This window comes from Capricornis sumatraensis, chromosome 7 (genome assembly GCF_032405125.1).
Source record: "Capricornis sumatraensis isolate serow.1 chromosome 7, serow.2, whole genome shotgun sequence".
Classification (NCBI taxonomy): domain Eukaryota; kingdom Metazoa; phylum Chordata; class Mammalia; order Artiodactyla; family Bovidae; genus Capricornis; species Capricornis sumatraensis.
In genome coordinates this window covers 117,998,430-118,011,498 of record NC_091075.1, presented here as the reverse complement: position 1 = coordinate 118,011,498, position 13,069 = coordinate 117,998,430, and the positions used below count along the sequence as shown (strand labels likewise).

At 45.5% G+C, this 13,069-nt stretch overlaps 1 protein-coding gene across 6 annotated transcripts in view; it reads left to right on the top strand.

The window, feature by feature from the left end:
• The window catches only part of ADD1 (adducin 1), an 88,014-nt gene that overhangs the window by 47,563 nt on the left and 27,382 nt on the right, over positions 1-13,069 (top strand). For all 6 annotated transcript variants that reach the window (XM_068975123.1, XM_068975125.1, XM_068975124.1 and 3 more), the window contains exons 3-4: positions 3,452-3,614; positions 9,665-9,816. In XM_068975123.1, the coding sequence (XP_068831224.1) occupies positions 3,452-3,614; positions 9,665-9,816 (315 nt within the window). The remainder of the gene's footprint in view (positions 1-3,451; positions 3,615-9,664; positions 9,817-13,069) is intronic.

Genomic DNA, 13,069 nt, shown 5'->3' with positions numbered 1-13,069 from the left:
TATACTTATAGTATATATATTGGGGCCATTTAAAAATTACTCTTTCCTCCAAAACACCTAGCTTCGTGCTGGGCATTTAGTAGACCTAAGCAGTCAGTATCTGATTGTTGATTGATTTTACCTTTAATTATGGTTGGCATGGGAACTACAGTCACACCCAACTAAGTGTCTCCTATTTGCATCTTTAGGTAAAGTAGTGCTGTTTTCGTTACCAAAATGTATGCGTTGGGTGGGGGTGGGGGGGTTCTGGCTGCTCGCCATTCAAAACCCAATAAGCAGGCCAGGTTGGTGGAAAGGAAAGTTTGCTTTATATCAGATGCCAGCAACTGGTGGGCAGAGTGGTGGACATCTGTCCAAAGGCTGATTCCTGCCCCGCCCCCCGCAAGCAGGGGATGAGAGCTTTTATAGAGTGAGGGGGAGGTTCTGTGCAGAAACAGCAGTCAGCTCCAACAGTCATCTTCAGTTGGTCACCAGTGGTCTGACTAGCATCCTCTTGGTGGTTTTAGGTACAGTTAATCTTCAGTTCTGGGGTGCACTTGTTGCCATTTCTTTGTGGTCACTTCTTGAAATCGGCAGCTCGTGTCCTGGGTACAGTCTGGTTATCATGTGGTTACCTTCACCTGGGGTCTTAATATCTGTAAGGCAGCTCACAGGCTGTGGCTTAGAGCGTCATCTACAGCCCTTGAGAAACAGCTGAAGGCCCTGACTCTGCTCGATGGCTGTGCTGCTGCTATTTAGTCTCCTTTGACCGTTTCCCTTGGTTCCAGCCTTTCTCCCTTCTCTGACTAAACCTACTTTTCGGCTTCAGTGTTCCACCGGCAGAGGCAGGCAGAGGACGCGGTGGGGGCGAGGGCCACGCGGGCCTGCTCCCTCTCATTTTTGTAGCTTGCTCATGTCGGTGATGCTGCGTCTGTGTGTGTGTCGCTCATTTTATCATTTTAATCCATTGTTTTATTTCCTTAATATTTGAGGTGTCACTTGGCAGGTAACTTTTTTTATATGTTGATTATCTCTATCTGCAAGGAATTGGGCATTTAGCAATAAACAAGGCGTGTAAAGCTCACGTGTTTGATTGTTATTATTCGTATATAATTCCTCAATACTATAACTTACAGTAAAGTACACAAGTCTTAAGTACACACCTGGGTGAACTGTGACATGTATCACACCTGTGTAAGTGCCCAGAGCAAGTCTCAGACTTTACATCCTAGTTAGGAGATGACCAAGACACAACACACATGACCCAGTGCGGGGGACGGTTGGCTGGTTTGATGGTGTGTGGCTGGCTGGCACAGGCCTCTCTGAATGGGGCTCTGAACTCTGAATGACAGGAAGGAGCCCACCTGCAGGGAGGGGAGCAGCATTCCAGGCCCGGGGAGCGGCAGGGATGGAGGTCCTAGGGGAGGAGCGAGCTTGGGGGGTGGAAGGGCAGCCCTTGCGGTGGGCAGAGGGAGCGGGAGGGGTGGGGAGGGGCAGTGGGGTTGCAGGGGAGGAGGGCGAGGTCCTAGGAGGCCTGGAAGCTCAGCTCACAAGTCTGTCTAGTTCAGAGCACAGCAGAGGGGCACTGGAGGGCTGCAGGTGGAAACGGTGCTTTTCAGTCTGAGTCATTCTGGGTTGATAGAGAGAGAGCATCGTACAGGACGAGAGAGAAACCTGTCTTCAAACAGGAGGTCTGGTAGCTTGGCCAGGGCGGTGGTGGAGGTGGAGGTGGAGAGAGGTAGGCTCCTTTGTGTTGCATTTCGAAGGTGGGATAAGTAGGACTTGCTGATGGATGTGGAGGAAGAGCGGACAGAGGGAACAAAAGAATCAGGACAACATTTAGACCTGGCTTGAGAATAAGTAACTAAGTGAAAATCACTGAGGAGAGAGTGAAGAAACTAAACTTTGAACATGAGGTGTGTGCCGGGCACTGTGCGGGCACCGGGGGTGCTGCGAACACAATCAGTGTCAGAGTGCTGCTGACCCACATGCCCTGTGGGATCCGGATAGAAGAGGACACTAGAGAAAAGGCCGCTAAGTCCGGAAGCCCCTGGGCAGCATGGGCACTAGAGAAAAGGCCGCTAAGTCCGGAAGCCCCTGGGCAGCATGGACACTAGAGAAAAGGCCGCTAAGTCCGGAAGCCCCTGGGCAGCGTGGACCCAGTGTTGGTGTTTGGGTTCTAGGAGCTGCAGCCAGGGGTGGGAAGCCCCTCTCTGTGGGTGCGGGTTCCACCAGTTGGGAGCTGTGAGAGGGAACCTGTGAAGTTGCCTTCAGGGTTCTCTGTTCTCCGCAGAGTAACCGTGGGAGTCATCTGCTCAGAGTGGGCATGGGGAGTGGCGTGGAGGAGTGGACGAGGGAGGCGATACGAGGAGCCGGGAACGCACTCAAAGGGGTGCGCTCGGGCCAGTGCTCACGAATAGAAAGGGTGAAGAGTTGAACCTGAAGCTGGGATTTTGCCGGATGAAATGGCAGGGAGTCAGAGCTGTAAGCAAGGGCGTGCTTAGAGTGTTAAACCAAGGGCCTTAGGTGAGTGAGGGGATGATGCCGGCTCGCCATGAGGTCTTAGGACCACGATGGGGTTGAAGGGAGGGTGAGCTAGACGCTAGGAGAGGGTGTGTGAACATGTGCTTGGCTCTGAGGTCAAAGAGGGGCATGGTTGCTAGGAAGGAGGCGGTCTCGGGCTTGAGGGTGGAAATGGGCCCCAGTGAACGGAGGGAGAGGGAGAGGCCATCAGGGCTGAGAGGCGGGAGTGCGGCTGTTGGACCGTCGGGAGTTGGGACCAAACCAGCAGACAAGCTCATTGATGGTGACTGCTTGCTGGGACCAGAGGCTGGGATCCAGATGGGTGTTTCCAGGCTCACTGCTCATTGCTAAGCTCGGCCCTGTATTGCACATATGGCTCATCCAGAATGCTGCTGAGACAGGCGGTCAGTCCCTTGTACTAGGGACTTTTTCTGTTTGCATTTCCCTTACTAAGTTTCAAGTTCCTTGATGGCAAAGCAGGTCCTTCCCCCCCCCCCCACCCCCCCCAGTATCTGTATGTTCTCAGTGCCTAGTATCATGTAATTTTTTGGCCTTTCATTTTGAATGTGTGCATAGAATTCCATTGTAAGGTGACTGAGTGTATTTAATCAGCTCTCTTCTGTTTAAAATGTAGAGTGTTACCTCTTTTCCCTTTTATTGGTAATACTGGAATGAACATCCTTATGAATAAACCTTTGAGCACATCTCTGATTAGTTCTTTAGAAATGATTCCTAGGAATAGAATGTTTATTCAGATTGTTTAGCTTTTACCTTGTTAAATTACTTTCCAAAAAGAATGTACTAATTCATGTTCCAAGTAGTGATGTATGAGAATACCCATTTGCCTTTGCAGCAGTGGATGAAAACAAACAAAAAAGTTGGTCTGTGTGATAGTTAGCCTTGCCGTGTGTCTCAAGGTGTCTCATTGTTTTAATTTGCCTTTTATTAGGCTTTCTGTGAAGAATTGGAGTCAATGATACAGGAACAGTTCAAGAAGGGGAAGAATCCCACAGGCCTGTTGGCATTGCAGCAGATTGCAGATTTCATGACCACAAACGTACCCAACGTCTACCCGGCGGCTCCACAGGGAGGGATGGCGGCCTTGAACATGAGTGAGTACTTTCTGACTGTACACATGCTCTGCCGTTTTCCAGGCCGAATTTCCTGGCTCTTTGTTATGTGAAATAGGTGCGCACACATAGTGTAACACATGGAACTGAGTTCTGTTTTCCTTTTTAAATTGAACTTTAGTTACAGTAAAAGATAGGCCTAAACATATCTTGACTCTGTGATAGTTGCTCAGTCATGTCTGACTCTTCTGCAACCCCGTGAAGCTTAGCCCACCGGACTTGTCTGTCCAGGGGATTCTCCAGGCAAGAATACTGGAGCAGGTTGGCATTCCCTTCTCCAGGGGTCTTCCCGACACAGGGGCACCAAGCCTGGGTCTCTGTACTGCAGGTGTCTCTACTGATCGAGCATCAGCCAGAATGGAGAGGGCGCCCTTTGTTAGGGGCCAGTGAGAACTGCTATTTCTTAGGCAGAAGGCGTTTTATTAATATGTGGCTTCTGAGACCCTTTGTGAATTAAAAAGAAAAAAACTAATCAGAAATAATGCTTGGGGAGAAGCATGTTGATTTTGCCTGAACTTATTTCAGCCAAGCCACCCTTTCTTATTTACCATTCTTCACTGCTGTTTGCAAATGAATGAGAAACAGAGAAATTCCAAAAGAAAGTCAGAAGGAAAATGTTGGGTGGGTGAATGTGAGCACAGAATGGTTAGCTGTGCAGAGATGGCGCTTTGCTGTGGCTGTTGCATTTGTGAGCGTGCATGTGGCCGGGTGGAGCCTGGGGCACCCTGCAGGTCAGCTGTCTTCAGCTGCTGTGCACGGATCTGTCTGATGCGCTGGACAATGAGCTCTGACTGACTGAAGGGTTTGCTTTCCATTGGGTCACGAGCCGCCTGCTGGTTTCCTGGCCGTTCTCTCTTCTTGGAAGTTGATTGACTTTCACGCAAGTGATCTCATTGTTGACACCCACCAAGTGAGTTACGAACTCACACTTGCATCCCGAAGTTGAATGGTAGTCATTAGGTTTTCATATGGATTTCTAAGAGAGTCTAGTGATATTTATATGAATTGGATAATAAAGGACAATTAATATATTTACTCACTTACTGTGTTTTTTTTCTTTTATTTGCATTTATTTTTTGTGGCATTTGTTCCCAGGCCCTAAGTTTTTGCTTGTTCAGTTTCTTCTGGGGTATCTTTTTCTTCTCTGCAGCCTTCTCTCCTGGTTTAGGAACACTGTACTTTTTTTCAGTAAGGATCATGTCAGTATGGCAGTGAGAATTCGTGTATGGGTTGATCCGACCATGAGCTCTGGAAGTCCTGGGGGCTTTGTTCACCTGGATGTGCTCAGTGACCAGAGAGTCTGCCTCGAGCCCCTTAAGTTCAGCATCACTCCCTGCTGTTTTGAGCATGTGCAGGAAAAGCTCAGCACTCTTTCTGGGCCCCCGACCCTGGATCCAGCCCCACTCTTTGACCTGCGTGCACCTCCCCGCTCCATCATTGTGATGGCGTCAGGATGGCGTGCTGCTGCTTCAGAGGGACGTCCTTCAGATATTCCGTGGCTTTTCGGGTATCATGCCCTTCATCGCTGGGGCAGTTTCATGACTGTTCAAAGTACATAAAGATTTGAACTCTTGATTCGCATGATTTTATGGGGTTTTCTGGGTCAGAGGAATAGGGCACCATTTTTAGAGGTTACCTCAGGCTGCTTACCAGAAAAGCATATATTGTCTTATAATCAGAGATAAAGGAAATTTTCATAGTGCTACACCAAAAAAAGAAGGAAGAAAAGATTATAGTTTTAATTGTATCTAATAGTTTGTCTCTTAAATATAAAATTTTTATACAAATGTTAACCTTTGTTGTGGAATATAGCATATGTAGGTGGTGTAGGACAAATATAAATATGATTTATGAACGGTTTTAAGGTGAGCTCCTTTATAACCAATACCTTGGTTAAGAATTAAACTTTCATCAGTGGCTTGTCCTGCCCCTGTTAGCCCTCTTAAAAGGAATTACCATCTTGACTTGAATGGTGTCACTGCTTTGCTTTTCCTTATAGCTTTATCATCCAAATGGTTATCCTTAAGCTCGATGGTTTGCTGCTGCTGCTAAGTCGCTTCAGTCGTATCTGACTCTGTGCGACCCCATAGACGGCAGCCCACCAGGCTCTGCCGTCCCTGGGATTCTCCAGGCAAGAACACTGGAGCTGGTTGCCATTTCCTTCTCCAGTGCATGAAAGTGAAAAGTGAAAGGGAAGTCACTCAGTTGTGTCTGACTCTCAGAGACCCCATGGACTGCAGCCCACCAGGCTCCTCTGTCCATGGGATTTTCCAGGCAAGAGTACGTGGGCTGCCATCGCCTTCTCCGGCTCGATGGTTTAATGTTTGTCTTTTTTACTTGCTGTCTTGTAAGCATTTTTAAAGCTGCAGATTGCCCTTCTCTCTCTTTTTCTCATCGCACTTTAAAGAAAATGGGGTTCATTGACCTGTGGAGTTGTCTGCAGTCTCGCGTTCTGCTGACTCCATCTCCGTGGTGCTGACTCGTCCCTTTTGCCTCGCATTTGTGGAGTTGGTGGCTGGGTCTGGAGGCCAGGGTGTGCCTGGGCCCTGCTCTTTGGCGAGCCCGCCAGATGGGTGGCGCTGTGCTCCCTCTGCAGCCGCGCGCCTGCTCGTGGCCGTCTGTCTCGGAGCAGCCCTGCGTGCTCAGCGCCAGGGCCCATTAACTTAACAAAAGCTCCGAGATGGGGGCGTTTTAGTTCTGTCAGTTCCTTCTGTATTTACTAATTAGAATACTTGTGTAAAGAGAACCTTCCCTGGGAAATGGTGAGTGACCAGCGTGGGCGCTGCCTCCTGTCGCTCAGCACATGACTGCGGGAACTCGGTGCGAAGCCGTCCATAGGCGGCCTGCTTCTTGGTCAGGGTTTCATACGAAGCAGAGCAGTGTCCTTGCTGCAGTCGTTTGGAAACCAGCGCTCAGTCCGCACATAGAATGAAGCTTCCTCTCAGCTCTTTTGCTTACCCCATGGTACAGTTCATATAGGAAGAGTTCAGTTCAGTTGCTCAGTTATGTCCAAATCTTTGTGACCCCATGGATTGCAGCACGCCAGGCCTCCCTGTCCATCATCATCTCCCGGAGCTTGTCAAACTCCTGTCCATCGAGTCGGTGATGCCATCCAGCCATCTCATCCTCTGTCGCCCCCTCTCCTCCCGCCTTCAATCCCTCCTAGCATCAGGGTCTTTTCCAGTGAGTCCATTCTTTGCGTGAGGTGGCCAAAGTATTGGAGCTTCAGCTTCAGCATCAGTCCTTCCAATGAACACCCAGGACTGATCTCCTTTAGGATGGACTGGTTGGATCTCCTTGCAGTCCAAGGGACTCTCAAGAGTCTTCTCCAACACCACAGTTCAAAAGCATCAATTCTTTGGTGTTAAGCTTTCTTCACAGTCCAACTCTCACATCCATTCATGACCACTGGAAAAACCATAGCCTTGACTAGACGGACCTTAGTCGGCAAAGTAATGTCTCTGCTTTTGAATATGCTATCTAGGTTGGTCATAACTTTTCTTCCAAGGAGTAAGCGTCTTTTTATTTCATGACTGCAGTCACCATCTGCAGGGATTTTGGAGCCCCCTAAAAAATAAAGTCGGACACTGTTTCCACTGTTTCCCCATCTATTTCCCATGAAGTGATGGGACCAGATGCCATGATCTTCGTTTTCTGAATGTTGAGCTTTAAGCCAACTTTTTCACTCTGCTCTTTCACTTTCATCAAGAGGCTTTTTAGTTCCTCTTCACTTTCTGCCATAAGGGTGGTATCACCTGCACATCTGAGGTTATTGATATTTCTCCCAGCAATCTTGATTCCAGCTTGTGTTTCTTCCATTCCAGCGTTTCTCATGATGTACTCTGCATATAAGTTAAATAAGCAAGGTGACAATATATAGCCTTGACGTACTCCTTTTCCTGTTTGGAACCAGTCTGTTGTTCTATGTCCACTTCTAACTGTTGCTTCCTGACCTGAATACAGATTTCTCAAGAGGCAGGTCTGGTATTCCCATCTCTTTCAGAATTTTCCACAGTTTCTTGTGATCCACACAGTCAAAGGCTTTGGCATAGTCAATAAAGCAGAAATAGATGTTTTTTTTGGAACTCTCTTGCTTTTTCCATGATACAGCGGATGTTGGCAATTTGATCTCTGGTTCCTCTGCCTTTTCTAAAACCAGCTTGAACATCAGGGAGTTCACGGTTCACGTATTGCTGAAGCCTGGCTTGGAGAATTTTGAGCATTACTTTACTAGCATATGAGATTAGTGCAATTGTGCGGTAGTTTGAGCATCTTTTGCATTGCCTTTCTTTGGAATTGGAATGAAAACTGACCTTTTCCAGTCCTGTGGCCACTGCTGAGTTTTCCAAATTTGCCGGCATATTGAGTGCAGCACTTTCACAGCATCCTGAAAGATGATGCTGTGAGTGATCACATCATCGTGATTATCCGGGTCGTGAAGATCTTTTTCGTACAGTTCTTCTGTGTATTCTTGCCACCTCTTCTTAATATCTTCTGCATAATTCATAATTAAAATCAAATCAGCAGTATATAACAGGGAAAATCCCCTGGAGGAGGGCATGGGTACCCATTCCAGTATTCTTGCCTGGAGAATCCCATGAACAGAGGAGCCTGGTAGACTGCAGTTCGTAGGGTCGCAGAGAGTTAGACATGACTGCATCGACTTAGCAGACAGTTTATAACAGGGATAACTATGTCATGACCAAGCATGATCATGCAGTCAAATACTTTCTTTTTCTTCCTCTCCAGTGTGTGTTTTTGTGTATTTTCTTCATTCTTGCCTAATTTCACTAGTTAGAATCCCTAGTATGGTATTTATTAAGAGTACAGGAGTATACATACATCCTTGCATTGTTCTGATCTTAGGAGTGAGCATTGTCATCATTTTGTTTGATATTTTTAATAGTTTTTTTGTATATGTCCCTTATCAAATTAAGGTTATTCCCTTCTATGCCTAAATTGTTAAGAGATTTTATACCAAATGAATGTTGAATTTTGCAAAATGCTTTTTCTGCATCTGTTCAGGTGATCCCATGATTTTTCTATTTTAGTTTAACATGGTGATTATATTGGTCGGTTTGTGAATACTGAGCCAGTCTTTCTCTCTGGGATAAACTCCCTAAGTTATGAGGTGTGACTCTTTCCATGTGTGTGTCTGTGTGTGTGGTCAGTTGTGTCTGGCTCTTTGTGGCCCCATGGACTGTAGCTCGACAGACTCCTTTGTCCATAGAATTTGTGTAGAATCCTCTGGAAGAATTTGTACAGAACTGATATTGTTTCTTCCTTAAATGAGCAATAGAATTGACACCATGGTCATCTAGGCCCAGAGTTTTCCCTAGGGGAATGTTTTTTCCTGCAAATTCAGCGTAACGAATAGGGCTGTTCAGTATGTCAATTTCTTCCAGAGTGAACTTTAAAACCTTTCGTCGTTCAAGGAATTTGTCTGTTTCATCTAAGTTTAAAAAGCTGCTGTCATAGATGTTGGTGCCGTCCTTTCACTGCCTGTGGGACATGCAGTGAGACTCCCTCTTGCTTGTTCATATTGGCAATTTCTGTCTGTGTTTTGTTGATGAGTCTGGGCTGGAAATGTATTTTATTTCCTTTTGTTTTTCATTTTGTTATTTTTTTAACCTTCTCAGGATTAAATCAGCTATTCTCTATGTTTTTGTTTGATTCCCATCTGCTTGATCTTTGTTGCTCTTTTTTTCTTTTTGGGCTTAATTTGCAGTTTTATAAGGTAGAAACCTAGATCATTTTTAAAAAACCCTTCTAATCTATATATTTAATAGTGTAAATTTCCTCCTAAGTATTCCTTTACTGCACCTCACAAATTGGCTACTTTTTTGTTATTTATTTCTACCCTAACTTTTCTATTAATTTTGGGGAACATAGCCTTTATAAAATAGTCCTGGACATTTTCAAGACTTACCTCCTGACCCTTTGTGGGAGGATTAGTATCTCAACTGTCTGAGTTACATTTGACAAGAAATGTTAAGTTTTTGAATCTTTTTTTTTTTTCTTTTATATTTCAGGTCTTGGTATGGTGACTCCTGTGAATGACCTTAGAGGGTCTGATTCTATTGCCTATGACAAAGGGGAGAAGTTGCTGCGGTGTAAACTGGCAGCGTTTTATAGACTAGCAGATCTCTTTGGATGGTCTCAGCTCATCTACAATCATATCACAGTGAGTACTGAGTGGGGCGTAACTGAACGAGAAGTGGAACACTATGTGTCTGTACCACCTCTCTTCATTAAGAGGAAGAGGGACTCTGGCTGAGCCAAAGGAAGTCTTGGGATACCTTCTTTCTGACTCCTGACTGCACCATGTAATAATCGGAGATTTAGCCAGTTTGAATTTAAAGTTATGAGGACAGTAGTTCTTTAAAACTCTTTTTTTGATGAAAACCTAATAAATGAGTGTTAGCCAAATTAAGGCAGTTCCTAAAGTCCTCTTTAAAGTCGCACCATGAAGAAGGCTGAATGCCGGAGAACTGATGCTTGTGAGCTGTGGTTGGAGAAGACTCTTGAGAGTCCTGTGGACTGCAGGGAGATCCCACTAGTCCATCCTGTAGGTCAGTCCTGAATACTCACTGGAAGGACTGATGGCTGAAACTAAAGCTCTGACACTTTGGCCACCTGATGGGAAGAGCCAACTCATTGGAAAAGACCTTGATCCTGGGAAGGATTGAAGGCAGGAGGAGAAGAGGGCAGCAGAGGATGAGGTGGTTGGATGGCATCACCGACTCAATGGATGTGAGTTTGAGCAGACTCCAGGAGATAGTGAAAGACAGGGAACCCTGGCATGCTGCAGTCCGTGGGGTTGCAAAGAGTCGGACACAAGTTAGTGACTTACGGCAATAACAAAAAGTTCTTCTTATGACTAAAATGCCAAGAATGAAGGTATTTTCTTTCCTATTTTGACCAAAGCCTTCTGTCTTTCATACTTATTTCTTCAACTATTCCAGTTAGCCATTTATCAACATCATTAGGACCTCTTGTTTTCTTCAGTTCATTCTTGCAGTGAGTTTTTACTGGGCATCTGCTGTAACTATTTATTGCTCTGTACTGGGCATGATTCTGACTCTGGGCTTGTGTCAGTAAAGGAGACAGGTACTGCCTTTCTGGGGTTTTCCTTCTGTATCTCAGCCCACCACCCATGTTCTCTCCGTTATGTCCATCCAGCCTGGCTTTCAGGGTCCGTCATTTCAGTAATACTCTTGCCAACACTGTGTTATTCCTCCCTGTACCTGAGAAGCCAGATCCGGTTGTGCTGAGAGCCTCAAAACAGAGCCTGCTGGCTTTCTCCATGGATTTACAACCTCAGGCTCAAGTAGACCCACGCTGCTATCTGACAGCTGTTGGACATTTCTCTTACAAGCTCACTAAGATTTCTCCACTGTCTTTTCCTTTGTTCAAAACTCCTGACCCCTCCACCCCACAAGTGACCATGTCGTCTTGCCAAGAAAACGGCACCTCGTTCCTGATGTTTGTACCTGTTTTATACTCCTGACCACCTGTTGCAGTGTTCTGACTCCTACCTACAGGTCAGACTTTGCTTCCTGGCTTGGAATTCCATCACTTCCTACTGTTTTAAGATCTTAATGCATTATCAAAGAGGAGAGTGAAAAAGCTGGCTTAAAACTCAACATTCAGAAAACTAAGATCATGGCATCCAGTCCCACCACTTCATGGCAAATAGATGGGGAAACAGTGAAAGACTTTATTTTCTTGGGCTTCAAAATCACTGCACATGGGGACTGCAGCCATGAAATTAACAGATGCTTGCTCTTTGGAAGAAAAGCTATGAAAAACCTAGACAGCATGTTAAAAAGCAGAGACATTACTTTGCCAACAAAGGTCCGTATGATCAATGCTATGGTTTTTTCAGTAGTCACGTATGGATGTGAGAGCTGGACCATAAAGAAAGCTGAGTGCTGAAGAATTGATGCTTTTGAACTTGGTGTTGGAGAAGACTCTTGAGAGTTTCTTGGACTCCAAGGAGACCAACCAGTCCAACCTAAAGGAAGTTAGTCCTGAATATTCATTGGAAGGACTGATGCTGAAGCTGAAGCTCTGATACTTTGGCCACTTGATGCAAAGACCTGACTCATTGGAAAAGACCGTGATGCTGCCAGAGGTAGAAGGCGGGAGGAGAAGGGGCCAACAGAGGATGAGATGGCTGGATGGCATCACCGACTCAGTGGACATGGGTTTGAGCAAGCTCTGAGAGTTGGTGATGGATAGCGAAGCCTGGCGTGCTGCAATTGTGGGGTCGCAAAGAGGTGGACAGGACTGAGCTACTAACAGCAGCCGTGTATTGTGAGGTTTCTGGCTCTCTCCCGCCCCTCCCTTCTCTTCCCCTTCCCTCCCCTTTCCTCTTTTGTTTTTTGTCTCTCTTGTGGAGGTGATCTCTTTTTTGAACCACTTGATCTCGTCTGTTTTTTATAATTCCTTTCATTGACTATTTTACATATATATATTTATTGTGGCAAATGTACCTCACACAGATAGAAAAGAAGAAGTTATAGTCCTCTGAGTACTGTTAACTCATTGAGATAACCAGCATTAACAGCTGTTTAGATTACCCTTTTCTGCATGTTTAAAAAAAGAAATTGAAGTTATAAAAAAATACTTCTTATAGCTTGTGAGCTACAGGATCTTTAAGAAAGAAGGTGTTTGTTTTTCTAACTATTTATGGAATCCATTTTTTGATTTCAAAGTCTAGGTATTTTCATACACAGATTTAAGAGAAAAGACATGTTAACAGTATAACCAAATACGGTCAGAGGTCATTGTGACCTTTCTCTGAAAGAGGGCAATAGAGATTTCCCGCTAAAGGGATTTAAAAGTGCTAACAGGTGTTAGAGGATTGGGGATGATTGTCTGAATTACATTGCTATCTTAAGATTGCTTTGGATTTAGAGAAGCTTTTGGTGGGTTGGTGCGGGTTGTCAAAACCAGGATGGCGCAGCTGGGCTGCCTCTCTTGCTGGCACTAGCTGATGGCAGGGCCTTCCTGCCCCTAAACGCCTCTTGGTATCAGTGGAGTTGGGTCTACCTCCATGCATTCCATGCAATGTGTTAACCATCTGAGGTGGGCAGCTTCAGGGGTGGGAGCAGAAACAGAGTCAGGCATATCTGGTTTTGAGTGAAAGACGTTAACACTCATTCCTTGTGCACAGAGAAGGGGTATTAACTGTGGGGAGACATGAAGTGAGGCCAGTGCTGGTCCACTGGGGACTAGAAAACTTTCTTTGAAATGTCTTTTTTTTTTTTTCATTCTGGGGCTTAGTGTATAGCACTTTCTCCTTTTTGTTTGCAATTCAGAAAATTGTATGTTTTAAGCTTTTTCCATTAAAATGTGTAGATCTGTTGAATGCACTTTTGGAAAAATATGGTTAGGAAAGAAGTCAAAGAAGAAAACATGAGGAATCCACT